We start from the raw sequence: 15,387 nt of genomic DNA on the forward strand, positions 1-15,387 counted from the left end.
GAATACTCAACAAACTTATACCTCTGTAATTTGAGCATTCACTCTTTGCCTTTGTACAATGGCACTATGCACGCATTCCGCCAATCCTCAGGCACCTCACCATGAGTCATACATACATTAAATAACCTTACCAACCAGTCAACAATACAGTCACCCCCTTTTTTAATAAATTCCACTGCAATACCATCCAAACCTGCTGCCTTGCCGGCTTTCATCTTCCGCAAAGCTTTCACTACCTCTTCTCTGTTTACCAAATCATTTTCCCTAACCCTCTCACTTTGCACACCACCTCGACCAAAACACCCTATATCTGCCACTCTATCATCAAACACATTCAACAAACCTTCAAAATACTCACTCCATCTCCTTCTCACATCACCACTACTTGTTATCACCTCCCCATTTGCGCCCTTCACTGAAGTTCCCATTTCCTCCCTTGTCTTACGCACTTTATTTACCTCCTTCCAGAACATCTTTTTATTCTCCCTAAAATTTAATGATACTCTCTCACCCCAACTCTCATTTGCCCTTTTTTTCACCTCTTGCACCTTTCTCTTGACCTCCTGTCTCTTTCTTTTATACATCTCCCACTCAATTGCATTTTTTCCCTGCAAAAATCATCCAAATGCCTCTCTCTTCTCTTTCACTAATACTCTTACTTCTTCATCCCACCACTCACTACCCTTTCTAATCAACCCACCTCCCACTCTTCTCATGCCACAAGCATCTTTTGCGCAATCCATCACTGATTCCCTAAATACATCCCATTCCTCCCCCACTCCCCTTGCTTCCATTGTTCTCACCTTTTTCCATTCCGTACTCAGTCTCTCCTGGTACTTCCTCACACAGGTCTCCTTCTCAAGCTCACTTACTCTCACCACCCTCTTCACCCCAACATTCACTCTTCTTTTCTGAAAACCCATACAGATCTTCACCTTAGCCTCCACAAGATAATGATCAGACATCCCTCCAGTTGCACCTCTCAGCACATTAACATCCAAAAGTCTCTCTTTCGCACGCCTGTCAATTAACACGTAATCCAATAACGCTCTCTGGCCATCTCTCCTACTTACATAAGTATACTTATGTATATCTCGCTTTTTAAACCAGGTATTCCCAATCATCAGTCCTTTTTCAGCACATAAATCTACAAGCTCTTCACCATTGCCATTTACAACACTGAACACCCCATGTATACCAATTATTCCCTCAACTGCCACATTACTCACCTTTGCATTCAAATCACCCATCACTATAACCCGGTTTAATACCTGGTTTAAAAAGAGAGATATACATAAGTGTACATATGTAAGAAGGAGACATGGCCAGAGAGCGTTATTGGATTACGTGTTAATTGATAGGCGCACAGAAGAGAGACTTTTGGATGTTAATGTGCTGAGAGGTGCAACTGGAAGGATATCTGATCATTATCTTGTGGAGGCGAAGGTGAAGATTTGTAGAGTTCTCAAAAAAGAAGAGAGAATGTTGGGGTGAAGAAAGTGGTGAGAGTAAGTGAGCTTGGGAAGGAGACTTGTGTGAGGAAGTACCAGGAAAGACTGAGTACAGAATGGAAAAAGGTGAGAACAAAGGACGTAAGGGGAGTGGGGGAGGAATGGGATGTATTTAAGGAAGCAGTGATGGCTTGCGCAAAAGATGGTTGTCACATGAGAAGTGTGGGAGGTGGGCAGATTAGAAAGGGTAGTGAGTAGTGGGATGAAGAAGTAAGATTATTAGTGAAAGAGAAGAGAGAGGCATTTGGATGAGTTTTGCAAGAAAATAGTGCAAATGACTTGGATATGTATAAAAGAAAGAGGTAGGAGGTCAAGAGAAAGGTGCAAGAGGTGAATAAAGAGGGCAAATGAGAGTTGGGGTGAGATTATCATCAAATTTCCAGGAGAGTGAATAGATGCTTTAGAAAAAGGTAAATAAAGTGCGTTAGACAAGAGAACAAATGGGAACATTGGTAAAGGGGGCTAAGGGAGAGGTGATAACAAGTAGTGGTGATGTAAGTGGAGTGAGTATTTTCAAGGTTTGTTGAATGTGTTAGATGATAGAGTGGCAGATATTGGTTGTTGTGGTCGAGGTGGTGTGCGAAGTGAGAGGGTTAGGGAGAATGTTTTGGTAAAAAGAGAAGAGAAGAGGTAGTAAAAACTACGGAAGATGAAAGCCAGCAAGGCAGCGGGTTTGGATGGTATTGCAGCGCAATTTATTAAAAAAGGGGATGACTGTGTTGTTTACTGGTTTTTAAGGATATTTAATATATGTATGACTCATGTTGAGGTGTCTGAGGATTGGCAGAATGCATGCATGCATCGTGCCATTGTACAAAGGCAAAGGGGATAAAGGTGAGTGCTCAAATTACAGAGGTATAAGTTTGTTGAGTACTCCTGGGAGATTATATCGGAGGGTATTGATTGAGAGGATGAAGGCATGTACAGAGCATCACAATGAGGAAGAGCAATGTGGTTTCAGAAGTGGTAGAGGATGTGTGGATCAGGCGTTTCCTTTGAAGAATATATGTGAGAAATACTTAAAAAACAAATGGATTTGTATGTACCATTTATGGTCTGGAGAAGGCATATGATAGAGTTGATAGAGATGCTCTGTGGAAGGTATTAAGAATATATGGTGTGGGAGGCAAGTTTTTAGAAGCAGTGAAAAGTTTTTATTGAGGATGTAAGGCATGTGTACGAGTAGGAAGAGAGGAAAGTGAGTGGTTCTCAGTGAATGTCAGTTTGCGGCAGGGGTGTGTTTAATTGTTTAATTTGTTTATAGATGGGGTTGTTAGGGAGGTGAATACAAGAGTTTTGGAGAGAGGGGCAAGTATGCAGTCTGTTCTGAATGAGAGGGCTTGGGAAGTGAGTCAGTTGTTGTTTGCTGATGATACAGCGCTGATGGCTGATTCGGGTGAGAAACTGCAGAACCTGGTGACTGAGTTTGGTAAAGTGTGTGAAAGAAGAAAGCTGAGAATAAATGTGAATAAGAGCAAGGATATTAGGTACAGTAGGGGTGAGGGACAAGTCAATTGGGAGGTTAGTTTAAATGGAGAAAAACTGGAGGAAGTGAAGTGTTTTAGATATCTGGGAGTGGATTTGGCAGCAGATGGAACCATGGAAGTGGAAATGAGTCACAGGGTGGGGGAGGGGGCGAGAGTGCTGGGATTGTTGAAGAATGTGTGGAAGGCGAGAACATTATCTCTTAAAGCAAAAATGGGTATGTTTGAAGGAATAGTGGTTCCAACAATGTTATACAGTTGCGAGGCGTGGGCTATAGATAGGGCCGTGGGGAAGAGGGTGGATGTGTTGGAAATGAGATGTTTGAGGACAGTATGTGGTGTGAGATGGTTTGATCAAGTAATTAATGAAAGGGTAAGAGAGATGTGTGGTAATAAAAAGAGTGTGGTTGAGAGAGCAGAAGAGGGTGTATTGAAATGGTTTGGTCACATGGAGTGAATTAGTGAAGATAAATTGACAGAGAGGATATATGTGTCAGAGGTGGAGGGAACGAGAAGTGGCAGACCAAATTGGAGGAGGAAGGATGGAGTGAAAAAGATTTTGGGCGATCGGGGCTTGAACATGCAGGAGGGTGAAAGGCGTCCGTGGAATAGAGTGAATTGGAACAATGTGGTATACCATGGTCGACATGCTGTCAATGGATTGAACCAGGACATGTGAAGCAGCTGGGATAAGCCATGGGAAGTTCTGTGGGACCTAGATGTGGAAAGGGAGCTGTGGTTTCAGTGCCTTATACATGACTGCTAGCGAGTGAGTGTGAACGAATGGGGCCTTTGTTGTCTTTCCCTAACACTATCTTGCCGGGGGAGGGGATTGTCATTTCATGTGTGGCAGGGTGGCGACGGGAATGAATGAAAGCAGCATGTATGAATTATGTACATGTGTATATATTCATGTGTCTCCATGTATATATATGTGCACATTGAAATATATAGGTATGTATATGTGCATGTGTTAATGTGTATGTATATACATGTGTGTGTGGGTGGGTTGGGGCATTCTTTCATCTGTTTTCTTGCACTACCTCGCTAACGCGGGAGACAGTGACACAATATAATCATTTCTTAACTTTCTAAAAGGGGAAACAGAAGAAGGAGTCACATGGGAAGTGCTCATCCACCTTGAAGGCTCAGATTAGGGTGTCTATATGTGTATGGATGTAACCAAGATGAGAAAAAAGGAGATAGGTAGTATGTTTGAGGAAAGAAACCTGGATGTTCTGGCTCTGAGTGAAATGAAGCTAAAGGGTAAAGGGGAAGAGTGGTTTGGCAATGTCTTGGGAGTAAGTCAGGGGTTGGTGAGAGGACAAGATTAAGGGAAGGAGTAGCACTACTCCTGAAACAGGAGTGGTGGGAGTATATGATAGAGTGTAAGAAAGTAAACTCTAGATTGATATGGGTAAAACTGAAAGTGGATGGAGAGAGATGGGTGATTATTGGTGCACATGCACCTGGACATGAGACGAAAGATCATGAGAGGCAAGTGTTTTGGGAGCAGCTGAGTGAGTGTGTTAGTAGTTTTGATGCACGTGACCGGGTTATAGCGATGGATGATTTGAATGCAAAGGTGAGTAATGTGGCAGTTGAGGGAATAATTAGTGTACATGGGGTGTTCAGTGTTGTAAATGGAAATGGTGAAGGGCTTGTAGATTTGTGTGCTGAAAAAGGACTAATGGTTGGGAATACCTTGTTTAAAAAGAGATATACATAAGTATATGCATGTAATTAGGAGAGATGGCCAGAGAGCGTTTTTAGTTTACGTGTTAATTGATAGGCGCATGAAAGAGAGACTTTTGTATGTTAATGTTTGAGAGGTGCAACTGGAGGGATGTCTGATCATTATCTTGTGGAGGCGAAGGTGAAGATTTGTAGAGGTTTTCAGAAAAGAAGAGAGAATGTTGGGGTGAAGAGAGTGGTGAGAGTAAGTGAGCTTGGGAAGGAGACTTGTGTGAGGAAGTACCAGGAAAGACTGAGTACAGAATGGAAAAAGGTGAGAACAAAGGACGTAAGGGGAGTGGGGGAAGAATGGGATGTATATAGGGAAGTAGTGATGGATTGTGCAAAAGATGCTTGTGGCATGAGAAGCATGGGAGGTGGGCAGATTAGAAAGGGTAGTGAGTGGAGGGATGAAGAAGTAAGATTATTAGTGAAAGAGAAGAGAGAGGCATTTGGATGATTTTTGCAGGGAAAAAATGCAAATGAGTGGGAGATGTATAAAAGAAAGAGGCAGGAGGTGAAGAGAAAGGTGCAAGAAGTGAAAAAGAGGGCAAATGAGAGTTGGGTTGAGAGAGTATCATTGAATTTTAGGGAGAATGAAAAGATGTTTTGGAAGGAGGTAAATAAAGTGCATAAGACAAGGGAACAAATGGGAACATAAGTGAAGGGGGCTAATGGGGAGGTGATAAGTAGTGGTGATGTGAGAGGGAGATGGAGTGAGTATTTTGAAGGTTTGTTGAATGTGTTTGATGATAGAGTAGCAGATATAGGGTGTTTTGGTTGAGGTGGTGTGCAAAGTTAGAGGGTTAGGGAGAATAATTTGGTAAACAGAGAATAGGTACTAAAAGCTTTGCAGAAGATGAAAGCCGGCAAGGCAGCGGGTTTGGATGGTTTTGCTGTGGAATTTATTAAAAAAGAGGGTAACTGTGTTGTTGACTGGTTGGTAAGGTTATTTAATGTATGTATGACTCATGGTGAGGTGCCTGAGGATTGGCAGAATACTTGCATAGTGCCATTGTACAAAGGCAAAGGGATAAAAGTGAGTGCTCAAATTACAGAGGTATAAGTTTGATGAGTATTCCTGGTAAATTATATGGGAGGGTATTGATTGAGGGGGTGAAGGCATGTACTGAGCATCAGATTGGGGAAGAATAGTGTGGTTTCAGAAGTGGGAGAGGATGTGTGGATCAGGTGTTTGCTCTGAAGACTGTAGGTGAGAAGTACTTAGAAAAGCAAATGGATTTGTATGTAGCATTTATGGAACTGGAGAAGGCATATGATAGAGTTGATAGAGATGCTCTGTGGGAGATATTAAGAATATATGGTGTGGGAGGCAAGTTGTTAGAAGCAGTGAAAAGTTTTATCGAGGATGTAAGGCATTTGTACAAGTAGGAAAACAGGAAAGCAATTTGTTCTCAGTGAATGTAGGTTTGCGGCAGGGGTGTGTGATGTCTCCATGGTTGTTTAATTTCTTTATGGATGGGGTTGTTAGGGAGGTGAGTGCAAGAGTTTTGGAAAGAGGGGCAAGTATGTAGTCTGTTGTGGATGAGAGAGCTTGGGAAGTGAGTCAGTTGTTGTTGGCCAATGATACAGCGCTGGTGGCTGATTCATGTGAGAAACTGCAGAAACTGGTGACTGAGTTTGGTAAAGTGTGTGAAAGAAGAAAGCTGAAAGTAAATGTGAATAAGAGCAAGGTTATTAGATACAGTAGGGTTGAGGGTCAAGTCAGTTGGGAGGTACATTTGAATGGAGAAAAACTGGAGAAAGTGAAATGTTTTAGATATCTGGGAGTGGATTTGGCAGCGGATGGAACCATGGAAGCAGAAGTGAGTCATAGGGTGGGGGAGGAGGCGAAAGGTCTGGGAGCGTTGAAAACTGTGTGGAAGGTGAGAACGTTATCTCGGAAAGCAAAAATGGATATGTTTGAAGGAATAGTGGTTCAGACAGTGTTATATGGTTGTAAGGCGTGGACTATAGATAGAATTGTGCGGAGGAGGGTGGATGTGTTAGAAATGAGATGTTTGAGGACAATATGTGATGTGAGGTGTTTTGATCGAGTATGTAATGAAAGGGTAAGAGAGATGTGTGGTAATAAAAAGAGTGTGGTTGAGAGCAGAATGGTTTGGTCACAAACACTTCCATGATCCATACATAAATTGAATATCCTTACCAACCAATTTTTGATAAATTCCACTGCAACACCATCCAAACCCGCCACCTTTCCGGCTTTCATCTTCCGCAAAGCTTTCTCTACCTCTTCTTTATTTACCAAACCATTCTCCCTGACCCTCTCACTTTTTTTTCATACATATTCGCCTTTTCCTGTATTAGTGAGGTAGCGTTAAGAACAGAGGACTGAGAGAATATCCTCACTTGGCCCTCATCTCTGTACCTTTTTTGGAATAGTCAGCGAGGTAGCATCAGGAAACAGACAAAGAATGGCCCATATACCCAATATATACATGAACACCCATACACACACATATGTTATTTTTATTTTTTTATTATACTTTGTCGCTTTTTCTTGCGTTTGCGAGGTAGTGCTAGTCTTGTGTTTGCGAGGTAGCGCAAGGAAACAGACGAAAGAATGGCCCAACCCACCCACATACCCATGTATATGCATACACATCCACACATGCACATATACATACCTATACATCTCAACGTATACATATATATATAAACACAGACAAATACATATATACATATGTACATAATTCATACTGTCTGCCCTTATTCATTCACATCGCCACCACACCACAAATGAAATGACAGCCCCTTCCCCCTGCATGTGTGCGAGGTAGCACTAGGAAAAGACAACAAAGGCCACATTCGTTCACACTCAGTCTCTAGCTGTCATGTATAATGCACCGAAACCACAGCTTTCTTTCCACATCCAGGCCCCACAAAACTTTCCATGGTTTACCCCAGATGCTTCACATGCCCTGGTTCAATCCATTGACAGCATGTCGACCCCGGTATACCACATCGTTCCAATTCACTCTATTCCTTGCATGCCTTTCACCCTCCCGCATGTTCAGGCACCGATTGCTCAAAATCTTTTTCACTCCATCTTTCCACCTCCAATTTGGTATCCCACTTCTCCTCGTTCCCCTCCACCTCTAACACATATATCTTCTTTGTCAATCTATCCTCACTCATTCTCTCCATGTGACCAAACCATTTCAAAACACCATCTTCTGTTCTCTCAACCACATTCTTTTTATTACCACACATCTCCCTTACCATATTATTACTTACTCGATCAAACCACCTCACACCACATATTGTTCTCAGACATCTCATTTCCAGCACAACTCCATCTGTAGCCCATGCCTTGCAACCATATAACATTGTTGGAACCACTACTCCTTCAAACATACCCATTTTTGCTTTCCAAGATAACGTTCTCGACTTCCACACATTTTTCAACGCTCCAAAACTTTTCCCTCTCCCCCACCCTATGATTCACTTCTGCTTCCATGGTTCCATCCACTGCCAAATCCTTTCCCAGATATCTAAAACACTTCACTTCCTCCAGTTTTTCTCCATTCACACTTACCTCCCAATATACTTGTCCCTCAATCCTACTGAACCTAATAACCTTGCTCTAATTCACATTTACTCTCAGCTTTTTTCTTTCACATACTTTACCAAACGCAGTCACCAGCTTCTGCAGTTTCTCAGCCTAATCAGCCACCAGCGCTGTATCATCAGCGAACAACAACTGACTCACTTCCCAAGCCCTCTCATCCACAACAGACTGCATTCTTGCCCCTCTCTCCAAAACTCTTGCATTCACCTTCCTAACAACCCCATCCATAAACAAATTAAACAACCATGGAGACATCACGCAACCTTGCCGCAAACCAATGTTCTCTGAGAACCAATCACTTTTCTCTCTTCCTACACGTACACATGCCTTACATCCTCAATAAAAACTTTTCACTGCTTCTAACAACTTGCCTCCTACATCATATATTCTTAATACCTTCCACAGAGCATCTCTATCAACTCTTATGATATGCCTTCTCCAGATCCATCAATGCTATATACAAATCCATTTGCTTTTCTAAGTATTTCTCCCATACATTCTTCAAAGCAAATACCTGACCCACACATCCTCTACCACTTCTGAAACCACACTGCTCTTCCCCAATCTGGTGCTCTGTACGTGCCTTCACCCTCGCAATCAATACCCTCCCATACAATTTCCCAGGAATACTCAATAAAGTTTTACCTCTGTAATTTGAGCACTCACATTTATTCCCTTTGCCTTTATACAGTGGCACTGTGCAAGCATTCCGCCAATCCTCAGGCACCTCACCATGAGTCATACATACATTAAATAACCTTACCAACCAGTCAACAATACAGTCACCCCCTTTTTTCATAAATTCCACTGCAATACCATCCAAACCCGCTGCTTGCTGGCTTTCATCTTCCGTAAAGCTTTTACTACCTCTTCTCTGTTTACCAAATCATTCTCCCTAAACCTCTCAATTTTCACACCACCTCGACCAAAACACCCTATATCTGCCACTCTGTCATCAAACACATTCAACAAACCTTCAAAATACTCACTCCATCGCCTTCTCACATCACCACTACTTGTTATCACCACCCCATTAGCCCCCTTCACTGAAGTTCCCATTTGTTCCCTTGTCTTACGCACTTTATTTACCTCCTTCCAAAACATCTTTTATTCTCCCTAAAATTTAATGATACTCTCTCACCCCAACTCTCATTTGCCCTCTTTTTCACCTCTTGTACCTTTCTCATGACCTCCTGCTTCTTTCTTTTATACATCTCCCAGTCATTTGCATTTTTTCCCCTGCAAAAATCGTCCAAATGCCTCTCTCTTCTCTTTAACTAATAATCTTACTTTTTCATCCCACCACTCACTACCCTTTCTAATCTGCCCACCTCCCACACTTCTCATGCCACAAGCATCTTTTGCACAAGCCATCACTGCTTCCCTAAATACATCCCATTCCTCCCCCACTCCCCTTACCTCCTTTGTTTTCACCTCTTTCCATTCTGTACTCAGTCTCTCCTGGTACTTCCTCACACAGGTTTCCTTCCCAAGCTCACTTACTCTCGCCACTTTCTTCACCCCAACATTCTCTCTTCTTTTCTGAAAACCTCTACAAATCTTCACCTTCGCCTCCACAAGATAATGGTCAGACATCCCTCCAGTTGCACCTCTCAGCACATTAATATCCAAAAGTCTCTCTTTCACACGCCTATCAATTAACACGTAATTCAATAACGCTCTCTGGGCATCTCTTCTACTTACGTATACGTATGTATATCTCTCTTTTTAAACCAGGTATTCCAATCTCCAGTCCTTTTTCAGCACATAAATCTACAAGCTCTTCACCATTTCCATTTACAACACTGAACACCCCATGTATACCAATTATTCCCTCAACTTCCACATTACCCACCTTTCTATTCAAATCACCCATCACTAGAACCCGGTCTCGTGCATCAAAACTACTAACACACTCACTCAGTTGCTCCCAAAACACCTGTCTCTCATGATCTTTCTTCTCATGCCCAGGTGCATATGCACCAATAATCACCCATCCCTCTCCATCCACTTTCAGTTTTACCTATATCAGTCTAGAGTTTACTTTCTTACACTCTATCACGTACTCCCACCACTCCTGTTTCAGGAGTAGTGCTACTCCTTCCCTTGTTCTTGTCCTCTCACTAACCCCTGACTTTACTCCCAAAACATTGCCAAACCACTCTTCCCCTTTACCCTTGAGCTTCATTACATTCAGAGCCAAAACATCCAGGCTCCTTTCCTCAAACATACTACTTATCTCTCCTTTTTTCTCATTTTGGTTACATCCACACATATTTAGACACCCCAGTCTTAACCTTCAAGGAGGATGAGCACTCCCCACGTGACTCCTTCTTCTGTTTCCCCTTTTAGAAAGTTAAAATACAAGGAGGGGAGGGTTTCTAGCCCCCCACTCCAGTCCCCCTTAGTCGCTGTCTATGACATGTAAGGAATGTGTGGAAAGTATTCTTTCTCCCCATCCCTAGGGATAAGTATACATATTTATACGTATCAGCATATACACATTTACATACATCTACATACACATACACAGACATGTACTTATATATACATGTTCATATTCATACCTGCTTTCCTTCATCCATTTCTGTTATTAACCCATAGCCTGCTTCAGCAAGGCAGCATCAGGTACCCACTTTATCAACCAACCCCTAGGGATGGCCCATTTTGCACAAGAAGGTTGAATTTTTAACCTTGTGAGCAGATTCCTCTCAACATATGATTAATTATGGATAACTACCTAAGTATTTTTTGGAAGATTCTGCATGTACTTCCTTTTTTTTTTTTTTTTTTTTTTTAAGAAAAGGCAACATGATAGACAAAAATACTTGAGATTCTTTTCGTTATCTATGCATTGTTTCTTCATTTTACAGTCAACACAACGTTTTCATCATTACATATGGTATCTGTTGAGGTTATTTTTGTCATGTACAAGATAATTTGTCACAGCAGATTGATTTCCACCGGAAATTGTTTTTTCAGGCACGGGCTGCATCTTTAGCTGCAAGTCTCCAGGACTGTGTAGCTCAGGTGGAAACAGCTTTGCTTGAGCTTTCCACATTTACTTTCCTTAAGCAGATGGAGACTGTAGCTATACCCCGCAGGCTAGCCACAATTTCTGAAGACGTTGCACGACAGACAGAGAGAGAAAAAGAACTTCAGAGGAGGTATGACCAATTACAGCGAACTCTTCAAGATCTTAAGGGACCCACAACAAAAAATGCAGTTGAAAATGCTAAAGCATAATATTTTTCTATGTTTGTAAATTTGTAAAGCTAAAGGGCTGTAAATGATTGTAGGTTTAAAGGGTGGTCTATTTTTAATACCTTAAGGAATTGAACCGGAAGCCTTAAAAGGATGGGGGGAGGGTGTGGAGGGTAGATGAATATATAGGAACTGTTCCTATTATGAATAATATTTTAAAACTATTATGTAGAACTAATTTGTAAATTATTTTTTTTCTAGTCTTTTATACTTTTCAGAAAATAAAGCTATTCAATACAGAATGTTACATATTGTGAAGGAGTGCCATCATTCCAAAATGATATTCTTCATTCATACAATGGCATAGATCATCTCATTGGTTAGTATTTATTGGGTGTTTTTTTCTGAGAAATGGCCATTCTTTCGTAATATCTGGACCAAGCTTTCTTTATAGGTCTAATGATTTGTAACAACCATTTCCCTAATAGATTAGCTGTAGCTTTTACTCGTCTTCCTTTCAGTATTGGTAAATATGTAAGAAACAGTTACTACCTATGCAAAAAAGAAAAACTCATATCTAACAGAATTTGTCCAGAAATTATCATCACAGTAGTTCCAGCATTGTTTGTTGAATTTCACTTCTACTTTTCCTCCGTTACACCTCTCTTTCATACTAGCATAGCATTGTAAAAGGTAAGGCTAACATGATTGTAATTACAAGCATAAAACTATTTAAATTTTTAACAAATTGTTTTCTTATTATTTCCTGCATCTTCAAGTACTGAAGTAGTAAAGCTGTTGACCCAAATCATCCATTGAGTGATTGATATTGGTTACCCATAGATGAAAAAGTATAGGATTACTTGTCTGTAGTGGAAGTACAGACATATTGCTTTAACTGAGAGTCATTCAGTGCACTTAATCACCAAGTACACAGAGCTTTTGCATGTGACATCCCTTTCATTTTAACTCTTTCTATGTAGCTCAGTTCTAGAGCAGATATCGACTGAAAAGTGGATTATTCCTGTCCAGATTCCTTGGATAAGAATTATGCAAGGTAATGTGGTAAGGGCAGTCTCATTCATCTTGTAGCAACAGTTTGAAGTTGTGATGAGTATAGCATAAAGTCTTGTGCATTTGCTTACTGTAGAAAAAAATCTGTGGAGTAGGATGGACCACATATTTGTTGTGCACAGCAAGTGTTTGTCTGAAAGAATAGTATGGTAGAAAGGGCCTAGTGTGTTTGTTTTGTGAGAGGATCGTGTGTATCAACAGTTTGTGAGTGAGATATGGATGTAAAGGCCTTCAGATTTGTCATGAGGCATCTGTTTGTGAAGTAGCATGATACAGCTGTGCCTTAATTTTTATTATGTATGAATGGGACTTTATTTCACAAAACTTTGACCCAACTTCCCCTGGAACTTGTGGCTCACTACAGTCATATACCAAGTCACTTCTGTTTTTGAATGGTCATACATCTGCTCTATATTCCTTAATAAAGGTTTTAAGAGGCATTGCCAATCTCTGCCTGGTTATGTTTACTCTGTAAGTGGGGAGTCACCTTTGGTAAAGAACTTCTCACCCAAAAGAGTTCAGTTTTTCCTAGTTAGCGATTGTAGTGCAGCCTTGAAGCTGCAGGAATCCTTGGAAAAGGGGTCCTTTGGTTATAATAATCATGGATATGCTATAAGTCCAAATTCTTTTTATGGGTGTTTATCCTTATTGATGAACTCTGAAGTAAGTAGTCCAAAGATTTAATTTCACATGATGCCCAGAATCATCATATACCCTCATGTCAGTATTGTTGGTCTTATACTTTGTGTCAAGAAAAGGAAGATAATATGCTAGACTTGATATCTTCTCAAATACAACAATCATCCTTTTTATACTGTCACAATCTTTTCTACTTTTATTTTTTCTTCACTTTTCCTTTTCCCTTGTACCCCACCCCTTTTTTTATTTTTCCCTTTCAGGACCTGACTTCAGTGAGGACTTCTTTTATGTAACTGGAGCCTTTGACATTAAAGGATGCTACTGCTGCTGTTGGCACTGCCACTTATGGTGCTGCTATTGTTGATGCTTTTTTTGTTGATAAGGCAACTGATGATAGTTTGTGATTTCTTGTAATTACCTATCTTTACAATTTGGTTAGGGATGTCTATGCTTGTTTGATCCCATCTTAAATTCCTGTCCCATCAAGAGGCCACTTAAACCTTTATAAACTGCTGGCATTCAGAATTTCTGTCATTTGCTTATGCCAACCATCCACTACCTCTACATTAACCCAATATACTCTCTCTCTCTCTCTCTCTCTCTCTCTCTCTCTCTCTCTCTCTCTCTCTCTCTCTCTCTCTCTCTCTCTCTCTCTCTCTCTCTCATCAAACATCCAAGGCAGGCATAATCCAATTTTGGTATGATGCATGTTGTCAATAGTTTACCCAACATACAGTACCCACATAATAAAATTTGAACGCAATTCTCATACTTGCGCAATTCTCATACTTGCCTGTGGTTACTCTTCTACTGCATTTCTGAAAGAACTGATCACAGTCCAGCTGATTTAGAAACTTAATTCAGGTACCATGTTAGTTCTTTGTGCTTCTTTAGGTGTGATACAATGGCAAGTCAATACAATTTTGATATGATTTATGATGTGACTAGGATACCAACCATACATACAGTATCCTTATCCTTATAGTTGAATACTATTCTGGTATTTGCCAGCAGACATATTACCTCCTTCATAGTTCTCATGTGCAGCTTTGGTGACATATTGGCACAGTGACAACTTTTTGGTCTTTTTCACACAGATTCCTGTAATTCATTTCCAGCTAGATGATAATCACACTGAGGCCTTCTTTCACCTTGTCCCACCTACATTATCTTGCACTTGTTTGGCTTGAAATTCATCATACATTTATCTGATTGACTTTGGAGTTTGTCCAAGTTCCCCTGTATTATGATGCAGTCATCATCATTACTTATTCCTTTCATGACCTTGGAATAATCCACAATTGCAGTTCAATGTCTTATGAAAGGGGGTGACTGTGTTGTTGTTTGGTGAGTTATGAATTTCAATGTATGTATATATTATGGTGAGGTATATATGGATTGGCAGAGTGCATGTACAATGCCATTGGGTAAATATAAGTACTTGAATTTCAGAGGCATGAGTTTGTTGAGTGTACCTGGTAAGATGTACAGAAAAATGCTGATTGAGAGGATAATGACATGATAGGGTTGATAGTGATGTTTTGTGGACGGTGTTATGAATAAGTGGTGTGGGAGGAAAGCTGTTAGAATCAGTGACGAGTTTTTATCAAGAAAGAAAAGAATGTGTGCTAGTAGGTAGAGAGTAGTAGTAGCCTGGGAGTCATTTGATGTTTGCTGGTGACACATCACCAGTGACTGATGTGAGAGAGAAACTGCCAAAGTTGAAGTCTAAGCTTGGGGGAATGTGTGAAAGGAGGAAGTTCTGAGGTAATTTGAATAAAAGCAAGGTTCAGCAGTGCAGAAAGATAGGCTAGTTCTGGTGTAAGTTTCAGTGGAGAAAACTGGGAGGAAGTGAAGTGTTTTAGATGGCATGGAGTGGGCATGGCTTTCAATGAAATCATGGAAACAGAGATGAGTCATAGGTTGTGATGGAATGAAGGTTGTGGGAGCATTGAGGAATGTATGGAAAAAGAGGTCACAGTCTGGGAGGGTGAAAATGGGTCTGTTTGAAGGTATTGTAGTCCCAATGCTGGTGTATTAATGCAAGGCATTGGCTATACATAGGAACATACTGAAAAGGGTGAGTGTGTTGGAAATAAAATGTTTGAGAACAATATGTGGTAATGAGAATAGATTGATGAAGTAA

The 15,387-nt window shown here is 40.8% G+C and overlaps 1 protein-coding gene across 1 annotated transcript in view; it reads left to right on the top strand.

The window, feature by feature from the left end:
• The window catches only part of Cdc5 (cell division cycle protein 21), an 83,257-nt gene extending 70,981 nt beyond the window's left edge, over positions 1 to 12,276 (top strand). The window contains exon 8 of the mRNA XM_071689362.1: positions 11,307 to 12,276. Within this exon, the coding sequence (XP_071545463.1) occupies positions 11,307 to 11,570 (264 nt within the window). The 3' untranslated portion in view covers positions 11,571 to 12,276. The remainder of the gene's footprint in view (positions 1 to 11,306) is intronic.
• Positions 12,277 to 15,387: the final 3,111 nt, after the last annotated feature.

Source organism: Panulirus ornatus, chromosome 46, assembly GCF_036320965.1.
Source record: "Panulirus ornatus isolate Po-2019 chromosome 46, ASM3632096v1, whole genome shotgun sequence".
Lineage (NCBI taxonomy): Eukaryota > Metazoa > Arthropoda > Malacostraca > Decapoda > Palinuridae > Panulirus > Panulirus ornatus.